Genomic DNA, 17,945 nt, shown 5'->3' on the forward strand with positions numbered 1-17,945 from the left:
TCATTTGGCAGGAGCAGGGTGCATGATGGTATGGCTGCTAGTATATCATCTGATATTTAATGTCAAACTTGACTGTGCCATCTCCAAAAGACGATGGGGGGACTCTTACCCCCTGATTTCTGATGTCAAACTTGACAAAACTAAGCAAACTTCTGATTCAGTCTGAAACCTTAATCACATTCTTTCTTTCCCCTCACTTTCAGTATGTGAGATAAAATCAGTGCTGCGTTGACAACTGTGCACTGATAATCTGCATTTAGCGTGCTCATAATCTGCCTTAGCTCTCTTAACTGAAAACAGGAAGTGAAGCTCATTTATGACCCATGCACAATACCAGTTTGACAAGAATTCAATATTCACAGTTAAGGCTGCATTTGTTTCTCCCAACAACTCCCCAGGTGCCCCACATACCGCTGATTAATGTTAGACGACAATACCAATCAGCACTAGCTCTCCTGTAGTACTTTGCGGCCTGTAGCATGCAAATTATTCAACAGCTGCACTGTTCCCTGCAGCCAGCAGTTCCAAATGGGCTATAGAACCAGGGGAGGAGGTTCAGGGGGGCCACATTCAGCTGTCCCTGTGCTGTGGGGAACCGACCTTGACGAACCAGGAGTGGTAGAGCCGGTCCCAGAGCTCTAGGACCTGCTTCTCGATGACGGCGGTGTGGTTAACTTTATCGCCCAGCATCTTGTGCAACTGCAACAGACAAGGGGAAGCCACAGCTCTCAGAAACTAAGCCCTTGTATCTCAGGTTCATGTCACACAGCAGGCCTTCCCACGGGTCCAGTTCAAGTATGTTATGTGGTTTTAGAGACACAAAATGTCTGACAATGACAATTCCGTAGCACCCTAAGCTCATCTCTACTGTACAATGCTGCCTGGTTTCACAATAAAAATATCTATACAGGTATTTGCCAATTTGTGATGGTTTTCAGGAATTTTCATCAGCCTCGCATTCCTAGTCCCATGTACATCTTAATCCCATGTTTACTGTGTTACTACTTGGTGCTTAATACGTTTTATCAAGTAGACTGAAAGAGACTTTTAACTTGCTAATGCAAATCAGTTAGTGATAGCATATGGTCGTTACATCCATTAATATAACAATTAGCAATGCCTCACTCATATTAATCGCCTGCAACATATACAACATATGCAAGGTACATTAGCGGAAAGATGGTAATATTACCGGCTTTTAACCCACTTATGGATAGAATTAGAAAGTGTTCCAAGTGAATGAGGAGGGTCTTGGAGCAACCAAACTTGAAGGCAAGTGAACACCAACCTTATGTGTTATCCACTCTCTCCCATGCTGATATACATTAGTGGCAGCAGAGTTGAGGGCATTCTGGACCACACGGGCCTCTGGAAGCCAGCTGTAGCAGGGGAAAGGAGGGTGAATGCATAAGAACTCTGACACAAAGACACAAAAATATAATCTGTAACAGTGACAGCAGCCGTTCCCTAGCCCAGCCTTGGCACTGCTTTTTGTTCCGGACATCACCATAAATTACGAGGTGTACTGAGTATAATCAAGTCTTGATTACACATGTAATACCTAATGAGGGACGATTTACTCTCTTGATATCTGTAAAGAAACAGCATTAATTACCAAGAATGAATATCTCAAATTAATTCAGGGCCTTTTAATCAGTTAGCTAAGTTCTCAGTCAAATAATGATTTCATTATTTCATTTTTACAATGTGCTATTTATATCAGATTCGTTTTATGTAGTTTTACATCATTAACTAATAAACAACAAATTAAATGACAGTGGCAATGAGCATAACCTGCATTGTGTACAAAAACTGTTTATAGAAAATATTGTTGAAAAACATAAACAAAGTTTTCAAGAGACAGGCTGAACCTAAGTGAAAGCATACACAGACAGACCCAGGACTGATTTTTGAGAACCTCTCTGTCCTTGAAGAGGACATGGAATACTGTGACAGAACGGTCCCTGGTGTATCTATGCTATCATTATAGCGTTCAGTCTGTTCAAAAGTGCCCCAGTCAAAACCTCTACGTCTGAGTTTGTTTATGGACACATCCCTTGGCGTCACTCTATACACAGGCCTCTATAATGTCATAGAATCCATAACACGCCCCTCAGGCTTTGCGCCGGCCAATTGAATTAAAGAGCAGAGCAAATGGCTACATTTTGCGGATATCAAGGCCAGATAGTCATGCGATTGGGTTACTGCAGTTGCCACATTGTTTCACATTAAAGGGGCGGTTTCCACTCTCTGGATTCGATAGCTCATGCCACGTGTAGGGCACGGCATTTACAGACTCCGAGCGGCTCCAAATGCCACAACCTCGCCCGTTTGACCATCGGACACCCGGGTCCTGCTATTAATACTCTACCAAGCGCTCCGTCATCGCTCAGTCAAGAAGTGCCAAAAGCAGCCCATAAAGTGGAACCTTCTCACACTGCCAAAAAAGAGCTTTAAGGCCTAAATGTCACTCGGCAGATGGGGTTTTACAGCGCAGCCACGGGGACCACGGCAGGGCCTAAAGTTGATCTGAGACCACATCAAACCGGGGGAAAATGGTCGGTTCAACGTACCAGGCATGTAAACTGTGAAGGGCCATTTACTTTGTGCTTGTGCGTTGCATGCTAAGCGCTAAGCGCAATTTCCGTGGTCGATTTTCACACCTTATTGACCTTTTCCTCTTAGACATCTCGTATTAATGCCAAGCTCCAATTAAAAACACATAATTGGGTTTAACTAAGGTACACAACCTCTTTAAAGGAATAGTCATAGGTTCTGAGTCACAAAACAGCCAGTCCACCAGTAAGAACTCAGGAGTCATATGGAATATGATCTGATACAGTATGCTGCAGGGAAGACATTCTCCTGGTATGGGGAGCACGTAGGAGGAGGAGCCCGTGTCTTACTTGGCCCACTCTGGGTGGTTAGAGACGGTCTCATTGATCAGGTTACTGGTGACTTCAATGATGTGGACGCTTTCATGGTGAACCTGCAAAACCAGACAAAGCAGCAGAGAGTATCTGTTCAATGACCTGTTCAAAGCACAATTTCACAGAAGACGGCTTAGATTGTACCTGCACTTCAGGAACTAAAGCCTGGATTCCATCTCACCACAAAGAGCATCACCCTCTATATTTCCCATAACATCTGTAAACATGTGTCGAGTCTCTTTGTCTGATTAAAAGAGCCAAATATTTTCAATGGCCACAAAACTCATATTTTTATTTATTTAAATGTAACTTGTGAATATCAAATAGATGCAACCTTTTAAGCTGGATCCAGCAGGTTATAAAACATGGGACTTGTGTGGATAGGGTATGTGCCGATTTGTTGTGCTGTATCTATGTTGTATTCTTTGATTTTCTTGCGATTCTGCCAGATACATTTCCCCTGCAGGGACTATAAAATTCTCATTGCTTTACTTGTATAGACAAAACACAAGACATCTAACCACAGAAGAAATATGTAACCATAAAGGGCGTTGTTCTTAACCTGGGGTAGGAATGTGTAACTGCAGGTTAAGAACAAAGCCACTTGTGGTTGGATATTTCTTGTACATTTCATCTGCAATACAAAACTGGAATGAAAATACATACAGGAGGAGGGAGAGGTTACCATCTATTTGAATATTCAAATGGTTATGGAAATGTGGTCACAGATGTCAAAAGAGTCACTGTGGATATTCTGAGGACTAATAACAGTTTCAGTGCAATCAGATGCCGTAACTAAAATGTTTTCCTAAAAGCAGGCTTCTCATAAGCCCTGCATAGCACTATCCATAGTAATACCCATTCCCACATGTATGACTCGTTCTATAGTAGAAATTCAGCATTTTTAAAGGGAACTATGGGTATTACCATGTGGTTTGTTCAGTAGTTTGCTGTGTGTGACTCTCACTGCCTTCATGGTAATGTGCTACACCGTGCTACATCGAGCTACACCGTGCTACACCGTGCTACACCGTGCTACACCGTGCTACACCGTGCTACACTGTGCTACACTGTGCTACACTGTGCAGTGCTGTGCTAAAGTAAGCTGTGGTGAACTACGTGTGGCTCTGGGTGGGGCACAGTACCATAGCAGTTAGGAGCAGAGCCATGAGCAAGGTACCCGTCACAAGCAGGAAGATGATGAAGATGCTGATGAGCTTGTCAAGAGAACGCTCCAACCAAACGACCATCTGTGGAGAGAAAGAGAGAGAGAGAGAGAGAGAGAGAGAGAAGGGGAGAGGGGAGAGGGGGAAAGAGAGAGAGGGAAGGGGAGAGGGGGATAGAGAGAGAGAGAGAGAGAGAGAGAGAGGGAAGGGGAGAGAGAGAGAGAGAGAGAGAGAGAGAGAGAGAGAGAGAGAGAGAGAGAGACAGGGGGGGAGAGAAATAGGTTGGAGGGTAAAGTGGAAAAAGAAAAAGGAGAAAAAAAGGAGAGATAAAAGGGGAAGAGGGAGAGGAAAGAAAAGGGAAATGGACCGAAGAGGGAGAGGGATGTCAGTACCCCACACTAAGCTAAGATACAGTCAGACCTGCAAGTGCTGCTGGACTCATACAGAAACCAGGGTCCCACTTCTCCCATTATGTCTGGGAAACACCAGCTGCAAACCTGCTATCTGAACAACACACTGTCTGTGGTAAAGCTAGCAAAATTAGCCCTCTCACTCTTTGTCTTTCCCCCAACCCTCCTTAAGTGAATTTAAAGTTGCATCCTTATTAAACTGAATTTAGGTTGCTGTTTTTTTTGGAACTGCATTAGTGACAATTCAAAAATGATATTAAACACAGAATTCCAAATCACCGGTAGACAAAATTAGGAGAAATTGTATGTTCTACTTTCTGTTTATATCCTTCAGATGTACGACAGTCTTTTGCGATAGACTGCTTGTACAACCCAGGTTTCTCTATGACTGGCAGCATCACAAACTCTCTTGAAGTCCCACTTGCATGCCCACTTTTAGTTATGGACAGTTTTTAAGCACTGTAAGTGGATTACCAGTTGTTACCAAGGGTGGGGATGTCACAGGTAGTATTAGTAGCAGCCCCAGAAATTCCTGTTTTCCTGTATGTGTAAAAATTAACAGTGTGAAATGTTCTGCATTCTAAAACTGTTCCCATCCTGCAACAGAGCAACATCTACAGAGGCTGTCTGAATCTTTCACTCCTGAGTGCCTGTAATACCAATTCCAGCAATAAAAGCTCTTCAAAAGGTAACTAAAAAATGATAGATATGACAGACAGATAGATATGGATAATTCATTAACACTATCTAATTTACTATACAAGGGCCTGCTTCCCATGCAGATAAAACTCACGGCTATTTATTATACAGTGATTTACACAATATCCAATATCCTACTTTCCCAATATCCATTTCAAGTCACTATAAACCTACTTATGGATACAACCTATTTACCTGATTTGCATATACTATCAAGCCATTTTAACATTACCTAGGCATAAACACAGCTCATAAACAAAAGCTCACACGGTTTTCTCTGCACTGCCAACAGCATTAAGAGTAAGTTATTAATCGGTACAACATGAAGTGAAAACAAAAGTGCTGTTTCCCCCGGTCATGCATTGGGAAAGGGGTTAAGGGGGAGGCCCCCTGCCCTTCATCACTGAGAGGCCTCCTCCAATCAAAACTCAATACAGGAAAACAGCAAAGAACAATGCTCGTCACCCAGGGGTCCGGTGTCTTGGCCACCAACCTCCCCAACCCAAACTCCACTCTAAAAAGGCATCCGATCGCCACATGCATTTCAGCCGCACAAAGCCAACCAGCTTTCATACAGAGGGCGGAAGCTATGGAAGGTTCTAGAAAGAGTGAAAAGATTTGTGTAAAAAACAAAAGGGAGCATGAGCAGCAGGCATTGCAGGATCGTCTACCATTTCCGTGTAACTGTGAAAGAGCAAAGACCTAAACGTCGGATTTGTCCAAAAAAAGAAGGATTTTGTTGCTCGGAACATTACGGTTTGGAGGAGGAAGAGATGTTATCAATAAAGTGGTTCGACTGAGAGAAAGAACAACCTTCGATAGCTTGCAGCGCTAATGCTGGCCGAACTAAAAGAAGCGGGAAAGCCCATGGTTTTAGCAGCGGTTCTGAAGGGGTGAAGAAGATGACAGTGGATGGATGCAGCCTCACTCAAAGCCTCTAGTGGGTGCGCAAACTGTCACTCGTTCATTCGCTCGCTCTTGCGCCGTTACTGCAGACTACAAGCACCAGATCATTACCTGCTTGTTAAGCCAATGCCACAGCTTTTGGGAGGAAGACAAGAAGACATCGGGGGATTATTGGAGAGAACAAACATGAGTGCAAGTAAGAAGCAAATCATCACGTTTTCCGGGACACAAGATGGCCGACTGCTTGTATGGGAGTGGGAGACAAAGGTGGGAGGGGAAGTGGAGGGAGGGGTAATCTGGAGTGTGAAAGAGTGAAAACTCATAAGTACTCAAACTACACATGAACTAGAAAACCTCAAAAAAAGATAAATGTTTCTTGTTTTTTTTGCTAACAATGTAATGGTCTGAGGGGTAGAGAAAGAGGAGGGAAAAAAACAAGAATATATTATTCAAAGCTGGTCAACTTTTCTTAAAATGACAGCACCTCGTCGTAGGAAAAACCTGTGGTTCAGCCAGCGATTGTAAACCTGTGACTGCTTCTCGGCCCATAAAGAGGTAGAGAGAGAAGCAGAACTAAATTAATCAGAACGGAGAGACGTGTGAGTGGACAACAACCACTGTTCTGCACATCGAAAGGCAGAAGCAAGCAACAGCACTTTTACTTCAGTCATTTCAGTCCATCTGAACAGAAACATAATAAAAAAAACACATTTCAAAATCAAGAGCATACGACTGATTGAAACCGAGATCGTTTTCGGTTGTGTCAGAGAAGGGGCATCTTCCCATCAAAGTGCCACGTTCACTGTGCAGTCTCCCTACATAATTTACTGACTCAATATACTAGTATAGCTATTTTTGATGCAGTGCTATAATATTGTACCTCCTCACACTCCTTTGTGCAGAACAGCGGTGCAATTCAGATAAGCTGCCGAGGGAGGGTGATTTGGGGGGTATTACACAGTGCATGAACCAGCATCTCATTGCTTCTCCGGATTCACATTCAGGAGCTAGTGAAAAATTCTGCACGTGTAACAGTGCTCAATTCCAGAACCTGTGGGACAGGTATGGGGCAACCGTGGGGCAACCGTGAGACAAAAGAGGGGCAACCGTAGAGCTGGGGTTTCATAATCGAAACCGTGAACCAAACAATAACTGCAAATCACGATCACAGATCCGGCATTTGGGACAGCAGGCTGAAAAGTGGTGTAAACCAGTGTCACTGGTTCCAGGACTATAATCTGCAATTAACCACTTGGGGGCAGATGCGACCAGCACATTACATCTCCCTTAACAGACAGATGTGACCTGCGCGTTAAATCTCCCTTAACAGACGGATGTGACCTGCATGTTACATTTCCCTTAACAGACGGATGTGACCTGCGCGTTACATCTCCCTTAACAGACAGATGTGACCTGTGTGTTACATCTCCCATAACAGACGGATGTGTCCTGCGCGTTACATCTCCCTTAACAGACGGATGTGACCTGCGCGTTACATTTGATCATATGACTGTTTTTCAAGACGCATGACTGTAGAAATGCATTGTGATTCCTAGGCCTTTCTATGGGTATAAATAGGTATATATAGGGTGTCTTTGTCCATAATAGCTCAAAAACCAGATCCTGGATATTAATTAATCGGTGAGACTATACAAGAGACTATTACCTGTTACCCAGTGAAGCAGACCAGTCAGCCTCCCACCCGACGGACAGAACCCAAGCGGCTGAATAAGCAGGCTGTTACTGTGGGCCAGAGTCAGGCTGCAGTGCAGGGGCCACCATAACCCTCAGCAGTGTTCACACACGGGTAAGACACACTGTGGCATGTCCGCTCATGGGTGCCCGGCCAGAAGAATGCAATCCCATTTAAATAGATGGAGTTACTCGGTTTTGGAAACCAAAAGCGAGCCATGTCACATTCTGTCTTAGCCTTATTTCAATAACCCGGGACAGAAGGGACTGGGGCAGAGCTGACAGGGTCGAAAGTCGTTACCTTGATGTCCACTCTGTGCAGGAACTGGGCCAGGCCTTTGATAGGCCCAGGCAGAAGGGCCTCCTGCCGCTCCCGGTAGAACTGGACAATGACGGCCCACCATGAGGCCAGGGTCCTCCCTGCGAAGTCCTTGAGGCCGAATCGCACCACCAGCTTCTTCAGCATCCAGACTGTAAGCAGCAAAGAGCCGTTTGAAACTTTTTGAAGAACAGGCGTGTGAGATACCATCCTGAACACGATTTGGCAGGAGCACACTTGTGTTCTTCAAAGCGAGGCGTGCGAGTGGCTACACCCTGTCTTCAGGCAAGACCAAATTAATGTAGACTTTCCCTATAAGTTTACTATGCTCTATAGTCAGGTGTGAGTATATCCATAACATTACAGTACATTACATTTTTGCCATTTGGCAGACGCTCTTATCCAGAGCGACGTACAACAACATGCAAAGTGCATACCCATCACCAGGAACAAGCGCGCTGAAAGACCCTAGCGGGAAGTACAATTTCAAGTGCTAAGAGTACAACAAAGATAAGGACCAGGGCCTATTTGATAAATATTTGATTATTTGATTAAAAAGAATAAATAAAAGAACATTTTACAAAAAACAAGAACAACAAACCACCAAATGAAAAAAGGTGTGAGTGAGTGCGTGCATGTCTGTTTGCATGCATTTGCATACATTAGTGAGGGAGTAGATATTCTTGTCTGTTTGGGGTTTGTGTACTACAAGCACAATACCAGCCACGGGGATGGGTAGTAGCTTCAGGATCCACAGGTTGAGCCAGATCTGCACCAGGACGATGGCCCACACCAGCAGCACGAAGTAGATATCGCTCGCCTTCTCCTTGTGCAGCAGCTTGCGAAACTCCGGTCGCGTTCTCTCACTAGGGGCGTCAACTGCCTCTGCGGAAAAGGGGGCACGCGTTTCCACAGCCTGAACACAGGTTTTAGGGACGGAGCGATACGCACTCACTACCGCTGATTTAAAAACCCTTTATCGTTCTGTTCGACTTCGGTAGAGCACATCAATTTATTTTTTCTTTGTGTGGACATTAAAGGGTTAACTTGCAATTACAGTTTACTGATGCATTTACAATTGGGTTTAAAAGAGCAGTGCTCACATGCTCACATTAAAATGCACATTTAAAAGTTAAAATTGGTGGTATAGCAATTTTAAGTGGTATAATGATTTGTTTAACTACCCTTAATAAATATGTGTATTTTTATATAAAAAATAAACCTGCTCCTATCACAGCTATTGTCTTTTGCGGCCATGCTTTTTTCCCACCTGATGTCATTGTGTAGTTCTGCTAACTCACCATTAGATGGCGCTGTGGAGTCCTGCTGCTCCGGGCCCAGTCTGAAGTTGCTGCAGGAGATAGCCATGTAGATGGTGTTGGCAGCGAAGGAGAGGACCTGCCCTGACAGCTCACCTACAACGTGGAGACAGGAGGGAGTACTCAGTCTTCTGCAATTCCCTGCATCTAAATACCTCTATATACTGAAGCCTGCAGAGGGGGGCGTATTATATACTCTCTAGTGTTCATTTCTTAGTTTTTTTGTTCATTGGTTGATTGATGGGCGAAATCACAGAGTCTTAAAGGTTGGCAGTGTGGATTTATGGTTACTGGAGCATACAGTACTACCTGTCTCTGTGACATGAATGGCAAAGAAACACGGTGCCGTAGCTTTCTGCTGAATGAATAAGACACAAAACAAGAAAGCATACAAATACATGATCGCAAAGTAGAATTAATTATGGGATCATTAGGAGCAAAAACCAGCATAGTGGCCTCCAGAGAAATGGTACACCACCATTTCCTATGTAGAGAAGTACTGAGGCAATTCACAATAACTTTTTTATATTTACACTGTTCATTAAGCAGTACGGGCTAGATGTACACTTACCTTTTTACAAATGTATAAACAGGAACATAATACACTAAATCTCCCTGTAGTGGATACTTCCAGAATAACAACTCATCTCAAAACACGATGATGATTTTGACTGCACTGGGCCTTAGGACCGTGCATACATGTCTCTTATGAAAGCAGACAGTGATTGGATGCTGAGCTCACCCTGGCTCGTCTCCTGCGGTTTCTCCTGCAGGGAGCCGATGATGAGGAGACTGGCCACCACCACGAAGACTGGAACCCTCCAGGACCCGGTCAAAGATACTGTGAAGGGAGCAGGGGAGCAGGAGAGGGAAGGGAGGGAGGGGAAGGTGCAGGAAGGGACACAAAATCATTTTGGATGTAGGACACCAGCTGGAGATATGAAAGCCACATTTTTTTATTTATGTCCTGCTAACAGAATTCATAAAAAGCTCAACTCTGGTAATCTGGTGGGAGTAACCTAAAAGCCTTACTTGCCCTAAATAACAGCATTTTTTCATTTATTTCTTCCAAAGATATTCTGAATGATTTTAGACTCTGGTTGTGCCGATACAGAACACAGACTGTGCCATATGGCAATAGCTCACAACATTACACAACAATCAGAAGCCCCCACACTCTAGCACGTCAGCCACCAGGGTTTAAGGTTCACTGGTCAAAATTCTGCAGGGGGAGCATTCTTTTTATGTACATCTACACCAGACATGATGTTAGAGACGTTAGTGAGCTTTAGCCTTTAGCCAAACCCTGCCAATTCCACGTGTGGGGGCCAGAGACCTCCTGGGATCAAAGGGCACACAGAGTATGAGGCCCCACAAGGGTCCTCTGATAATGGGCTACAGTATCGCTTAAGCACAAGATAACAGGAAAATGAGAGGTACTGGCCTTGTTGCCATTTTAAAAGATAACCTAATATGGCCATAAATACTTGTGTAGTCTTATGTATACAATTGCTAAGTTAAGAACTGCACAGAACACTCAGGGCTCAACTTAGCAATTGTATACATAAGACTACACAAGTATTTAGGCCATATTTAGGTTATCTTTTAAAATGGCAACAAGGCCAGTACCTCTCATTTTCCTGTTATCTTGTGCTTAAGCGATACTGTAGCCCATTATCAGAGGACCCTTGTGGGGCCTCATACTCTGTGTGCCCTTTGATCCCAGGAGGTCTCTGGCCCCCACACGTGGAATTGGCAGGGTTTGGCTAAAGGCTAAAGCTCACTAACGTCTCTAACATCATGTCTGGTGTAGATGTACATAAAAAGAATGCTCCCCCTGCAGAATTTTGACCAGTGAACTTTAAACCCTGGTGGCTGACGTGCTAGAGTGTGGGGGCTTCTGATTGTTGTGTAATGTTGTGAGCTATTGCCATATGGCACAGTCTGTGTTCTGTATCGGCACAACCAGAGTCTAAAATCATTCAGAATATCTTTGGAGGAAATAAATGAAAAAATGCTGTTATTTAGGGCAAGTAAGGCTTTTAGGTTGCTCCCACCAGATTACCAGAGTTGAGCTTTTTATGCATTCTGTTAGCAGGACATAAATAAAAAAATGCGGCTTTCATATTTTTTTATTTTTGCTACTTGGACTCCATTTCCAGCTTCTCCTTACTCTTTAGTATTTAGCATGAGAACTTTGTTATTAGTGAACATTTTAGATTTTGCTTTGTTATGACGCTATTCTCGATAAGCCTTCTTGCACTTACTCTGAAATCGAACATTATAGTGTAAGATCAGTCTATGTATTGACAGCTGCTATCAGTTGAGACCCTGATGACTTTGCATCAGCACTGTTCATTGCCTAAACCTGCCTGAACGCACTTCTGAGTCACTCTGGATAAGAACATCTGCCAAATGCCTAGACGTTAGTGTAAAACGTTAATGTGAATGTGCGGTTGCTATGAGCGCGGTCAGTGTATGGCCACTGTGGTCAGTCAGCGAGTGAGCAACACTCTGCTTAGTCCAAGTATGATCACGTAGAGCTGATGGTGGTCAGATAGCACCAGGCCAAGAGGATGGGTGAACCGCTCCACCCCCCTCACTCACCCATGTAGAACAGAAGTGCGATCCACACAGGCACTGACATAGCCCGCAGATAGCCCTCCATTCCGGGGGTCCATTTGAAAGCCACCGCCAGCACAAAGCCCAGGACGAGAGTGCCAACCTAGGGGAGTGAGCATACGTTTACAATGCAGGAACATCACAGGTCAGCACTGGCGCCAGGTGAGAGGTGGAAAATGAATGGAGGGATATGACACAAGCACTTCAATTCTCACGTGGACTTCAATGGCTGCATGGCACAGACATGTTCTGAAAAATTAGGTCTTCAAGTATCCTACCTCACCGGATATGTTGCCTTTCTCATGCAGCTAATAAATGTCACTGCATGTGGGATATTTATCCTTCTAAAAAGCATACACTCAAGCACACAATGTTTGAGTCCCGACTCAGAGCTAGTCGACACCAAAGTCACAGCAGGAAAAAAAAAATTTCACAGTTCTGCAAGGAGCCACACACTTTCACAGTTTTAACTGCCATTCACACAACACGTGTTCCAAAATGAAGAAACTGCTTAAAATAAAGGCAATAAGATGGCAAACACAACTTTGACCATAGCTCAGTTTAAGATTTACAAAACCAAATTAACAATGTTTATTACATGACATTACATTTTATTTAGTAGACGTTTTTATCCAAAGTTATGTACAAAAAAGTGTGTCATTTGCCGCATCATGGTCATTGCGACAAACTACAGAACAGGTTGGATAAGATACAATTCACAAAGAATCAGAACAACCCCAGGAACATTAAGTCCGGTACACATGGCAAATAGGCCAAGTAAGTAAAAAAATGTGCCCAGTAACCAGAGTAGCAAAATAATACAAATGTAAATACAATATAGCAGACACAAATACAGCTGCAACAGTCCCACACAGGTGAAACAAGTAGCAATAGACCAGAGTACTCCTGCAGAGCAGTACAGTGTGAAGAGATCAGTCTTCAGACAGTGGTGGAAAATGTGTAGTGCCACCATTGGGGAGCTAGAGCTAATGTGATTATCAAATCAGCCGATTGTGTGGCAACAGTGCAATGCATAAAATCATGCAGATACGGGTCCGGAGCTTCAGTGAATGTTCACATCAACCCTCAGAAGGGGGATAAAAAGTGATTTTGACTGTGGAAAGATTGTTGGTGTCAGACAGGGTGGTTTGAGTATCTCAGAAACTGCTGATCTCCTGGGATTTCCATGCATAACAGCCTCTAGACTTTGCAGAGAATGGTGTGGAAAAACATCCAGTGAGCAGCAGTTCTGCAGACAGAAACGTCTTGTTAACGAGAGAGGTCCGAGGAGACCAGATGGGTCAAAGCTAACAGGAAGGCGACAGTTATGCAAATAACCACACATTACAACAGAGGTATGCAGAACAGCATCAATGAAGACACAATGCATCAAACCTCTCAGTGGATAGGCTACAGCAGCAGAAGACTTTAGATACGTCTAAAAAACGAGTCTAATAAATACCTAATAAAGTCAACTCACTGAGTGTACATCATTGAGACTCTGAGGTAGGTATAGAAGTCCTTATAAGGAATGCCCAACAAAGCCATCTCATTATTAAGAGCCATTAAACACACCATTTAAACACCTCTATTTTCTGAGAGAAGGTGTAGCCTACTTTCAAGGTGCAATGCAGCCAAGCAACGTGATGGCTTGACACACAATTTACAACATCCTCTTCCTCCAGGTGCCCTCCTCCACAAGGAGTCTTTTATTCTTATAACTATTAGACGGCCATTTAATCAGAAACTGTAAAAACCTTCAAACTGATTATACTGTAATAGAACCTCCGATATATGAATGGCTCTGTAACAGAGCTGGTTAGGAATTATTAAATGTTACAAAGTGACATTAAAATATTCACAAATGAACTGCAATCCTTCATTACATAGAAAGAGGCTATTACTTGCATGAATGTAGAGCCATTTTAAGTTTAAAATAATATTTAATAAAACCGGGTAATCAGCATCACATTAGAACATTTATTTCTATAACCACTTTAGAAGGGGTTTCCTATGATCACTGACCTTTTATCCTCCCAGAAGTCAAATGTCCCACCGAGCATTAAACATTGCACATTTGTCTAAACTTCATACTATTGAGAATTGAATAAATGGAAGTGTGACCAATTTTGGTGAATGCTTGCAATTTCCTTCAGTCTCGATAGTCTAAATTTCAACAGGCTTGATATATCGATCCGCCGCAATTTTATCATTACATCACTGCCTATTTATTATTTATATATAGTTTTGTTTTTTTAATCTTGAATTGTTTTTGTCGTGTTATGTTGTCATTTGCTGTTTATTTATTATTCACCGTGGATGAGAGGGAAACGCAATTTCAGCCCTTTGTATGTCTACATATATTGGATTGACAATAAAGCCGACTTTGACTGCCTCACAGTCTCACAGCTTCGGTTGACCAATCAGTTCATAACTTGTTCTCTTGTTCTAGGTGTGAAATCACAAATATACTCAGTGACCCCTTTATTAAGCACACTTTTCTAGTCCTGGGTAGGACCTCCCCTCCACCTTGAATTATTCATGGCATGGATTTGAAGGTGCAGAAAACATTCCTTAGCGATTCTGGTCTATATTGATAAGATCTGCAAAATTGTCAGCTGTACATCCATGCTACGAGTGTCCCGTTCAACCACAACCCAAAGGTGCAGTACTGGATTGAGATCTGGTTGTGGAACGTGATTTGAGATGACATGCTTTGTGACATGGTGTATTATGATGCTGGAAATAGCTTTCAGAAGATGGGTATATTGTGGCCATGAAGGGATGTACATGGTCAGCAACAATACTCAGATAGGCTGTGGCATTTAAATGATGATCTATTTGTATTAAGGAGCCTAATATTTTCCAAGAAACTATTCCCCACACCATTGCACCACCAAGGCCCACCTCAACCGTTGACATAAGAATGGATCCAACATGGATTCATGTTGTTTAAGCCAAACTTTGAAAAAGGGGGGGGCTCAGGAAGCTGTCAGTGGGGCCTTGAAATTAAAATGATTGAAACCTTCAATCACAAAACATCAAGACATAAGTAATTATTCAGCTAAATAAACAACACAAACAAGCAATTAATATGATATAAAATAACATTTTGCTTTCTGTGAATCACAAATTATTATTTTATGGGGTTACAGGAATCAACGACTTCACGATGATGACAGGCAGACAGGTCGCATGACTCTTGTGAGATTTTGTATTTCGAAAAAAAATACAATAAAAGATCATAAATAAACTAACAAAAAAACCTAGGCCTACTTTTCAAGTGGTCAAATAATCGAATGCGTTTTGTTCGTTGCCATGACTCGTGCAACTGTTAACTAGCTGTCATTTATTTTATTTTTTATGCTCATTACGGAATTTACAGTAACAGTTGAGCGTGATCTCCGCTTTCTATTTTTAGTCAACTGAACGGCCTAGATCGAATGACTGAAATAATCCCTTCCTTTTCGAAGTTTAGCCAGTTCCGCTTAACATATCTTTCACTTCAGCTTCAATACTTTCTCACAACCTCCAGTTAGTCACAATGCGTCACAAAAGTGTTTGCATTAGAGAAATCTTAAAGCGCTAGAAATGTTTACATTTCGAGGTATGTAAAGTAATACCAGAAAGCGTCATGTACCACAACACGAACTTTTGGAATTTTCTGACATTGTGGTGTGTTAACGTCATAACACAGCCAAAACGTTTTGTCAGCACTGCTGATAACAAAGCAAGTCAACAACTCAATAGTATATACACATCTATACATATATGCTTCTTAACGTTCGGTGACTAACAATATCGTTCTTGTAATAAGACCATTCGAAGATATTTCTATATTATGTTCCTGAATAGACACCATTGTTTTGCTGAAATGGGGGCGTGACAATCGGGTACTCACCCACATAGCACTGAAGTAATCCAGCGTGTAGCTAATGATAGCACAGGCGTGTCCGATTATCACCTGCATACCAATAACGCTCCAGAAGTAGTACACAAAACAGAGGAGAGGAACCCCTGCCCCGATCGCCAGCAGCACCTTGAGACGTTCCATGACTAAAGCCCCCAGCGTCTCTACACCGTAATTCACGAACCACACGGGAAGCAACAAGGTGCCCAACACTATCGGCGTCCCAGTATCTTGCAAGCCATTGAGCCATGAACGACCGATTCGAGCTAGAGAATATTTGAAAGGGTGTAGAAAAGTGCCACAAAGAACGGCCCAAAGAAGCGGGCGTAGAAAGGCCTCCAAGATGAAATAAACCAACACGGCAGCTCCACAGCATATAGCAACGAAGATCATAGCCCCTGTGTTGTAAAAGGCCTGTTTAATGTTTTTGTCAAATTTGAGGGTCAGCGGTTGCTGACCGAACAGCTGGCTGACCATGCCTGACACCGCCGGGTGCACGGTCTCGTTGAAAGTCACGAAAGGTTGGCGGGCATTTTGCGGGCTATCTGGTGATGAAGCTAGATCCATGGGCGTCTCCTGCCCGGTGTCCCCTTCATCTGCCATTTTCACAGACTACTCTGCTTCTGTGGTTACCACCACCACCACCACACTGAGGTTGAGAATCGAGGGATGACGCAAAGCGTTATGGGACACGTAGTTCTTATCCAGAAGTATGGCGACGAACCATTACAGTTCAATGCGAGAACCCCAGTAGTATTCCACCGATTGACTATTTCATAAATGCACACGTGACCTGTGGTAATTTATTCTGAGTACGTATAGGTCTTTAATTTAGCTTGTTTTTGTTTGTACTTTTGTCGAGAATCTCAACGAATGAATTATTTTCACAAAACGTGGTATGTAAACACATTCGTGCGTTGTGACATGGTAACATTCAGAACTGTCACAGAGACTGTATTACCGTGTCGTGTTTTCTCCGTTTTTACAGTAATAACGCTTGTACATGGCTGAATGGACATATTTAACACTGGCGGATCTCTGCTAACACCTAGAGGACAAATAAGGTACATATTTCGTTCTGTAAAACATGCCCTAGCTACTGTTTTAGTATTGTTCAATTTGAAAAAATAAGAGTCTGTATGCCGAAGGGAAGGTTGCTCTCGGTTGGCCTATGCAGCTGCTGAACACCACAGGAGCTCCATACGGTGATACTCTTTCTACTCTTAATTGAACATTCCAATGCTGGTATAACAATCACCACTGGCAATTGAAAGTAATAGAGGTCTCGTGCGGTGGTTCCCAACGTCCCCCTTGTCCATGCTGGTTTTTGTTTCAACCAAAATTGCAATCCGAGCATTTTAACCAGACGTATTTTTCTGTTAATTACTTTTAATGTTTAGATCGATTATTTACTGTACCCTCTTAAGCATACTTTGTGTGATAAATAATAGAATATCCATGTATTGTGCTTTGTGTAATACTTTACACAACACACAATCGTACCGATATACTAGCTCATAAAGTACTAGGCATCATATTTGGAAATGATCATGTCAGTGCACTGTGGAGTGGGAGACCAAGGCTCTGTTCCTATGTCTGAAAAGCCATACTCTTGGCCTCCTTGTGAACCATGTCTCCATAATATAATTATGTGTATTATATGTTTGGCATATTTGGTAGAGAGCACAATACAATAAACTATTTTCTTAATAACATTTTAATTAAGAACACATATAGTAAAGGTAAATAACATTGTTTGAGGGGGTGTTGTTCCAGAAGGAGCAGGTACATACAGGGATAAACTTGGGTTGTGATCACTTTCAAACTGCTCTTTACATTAGTCTCCCACAGCAAGAGTCTGGGTAAAAAATGTTAATTATTTGAAAAACTTTGCCCATGTGAGTGATGCATTGAAGAAAGTCCAGAACTTATCAATGAAAGTGTAAAACAAAAAAGCCTTTTTGTTAAAATA

At 42.8% G+C, this 17,945-nt stretch overlaps 1 protein-coding gene across 2 annotated transcripts in view; it reads right to left on the reverse strand.

Annotated features, from left to right (window-relative positions):
* Window positions 1–16,647, reverse strand: part of tmem245 (transmembrane protein 245) — a 34,067-nt gene extending 17,420 nt beyond the window's left edge. The window contains exons 1-11 of one of the 2 annotated variants that reach the window (XM_061252691.1): window positions 15,965–16,647; window positions 12,049–12,166; window positions 10,184–10,282; window positions 9,424–9,537; window positions 8,843–9,007; window positions 8,105–8,274; window positions 6,223–6,246; window positions 4,076–4,180; window positions 2,907–2,989; window positions 1,289–1,379; window positions 601–699 (exon numbers count right to left, since the gene is read on the reverse strand). In XM_061252691.1, coding sequence (XP_061108675.1) covers window positions 601–699; window positions 1,289–1,379; window positions 2,907–2,989; window positions 4,076–4,180; window positions 6,223–6,246; window positions 8,105–8,274; window positions 8,843–9,007; window positions 9,424–9,537; window positions 10,184–10,282; window positions 12,049–12,166; window positions 15,965–16,576 — 1,680 coding nt within the window. In that variant the 5' untranslated portion in view covers window positions 16,577–16,647. The remainder of the gene's footprint in view (window positions 1–600; window positions 700–1,288; window positions 1,380–2,906; window positions 2,990–4,075; window positions 4,181–6,222; window positions 6,247–8,104; window positions 8,275–8,842; window positions 9,008–9,423; window positions 9,538–10,183; window positions 10,283–12,048; window positions 12,167–15,964) is intronic. The other variant, XM_061252699.1, reaches the window with a different exon arrangement.
* Window positions 16,648–17,945: the final 1,298 nt, after the last annotated feature.

This window comes from Conger conger, chromosome 1, assembly GCF_963514075.1.
Source record: "Conger conger chromosome 1, fConCon1.1, whole genome shotgun sequence".
NCBI lineage: Eukaryota > Metazoa > Chordata > Actinopteri > Anguilliformes > Congridae > Conger > Conger conger.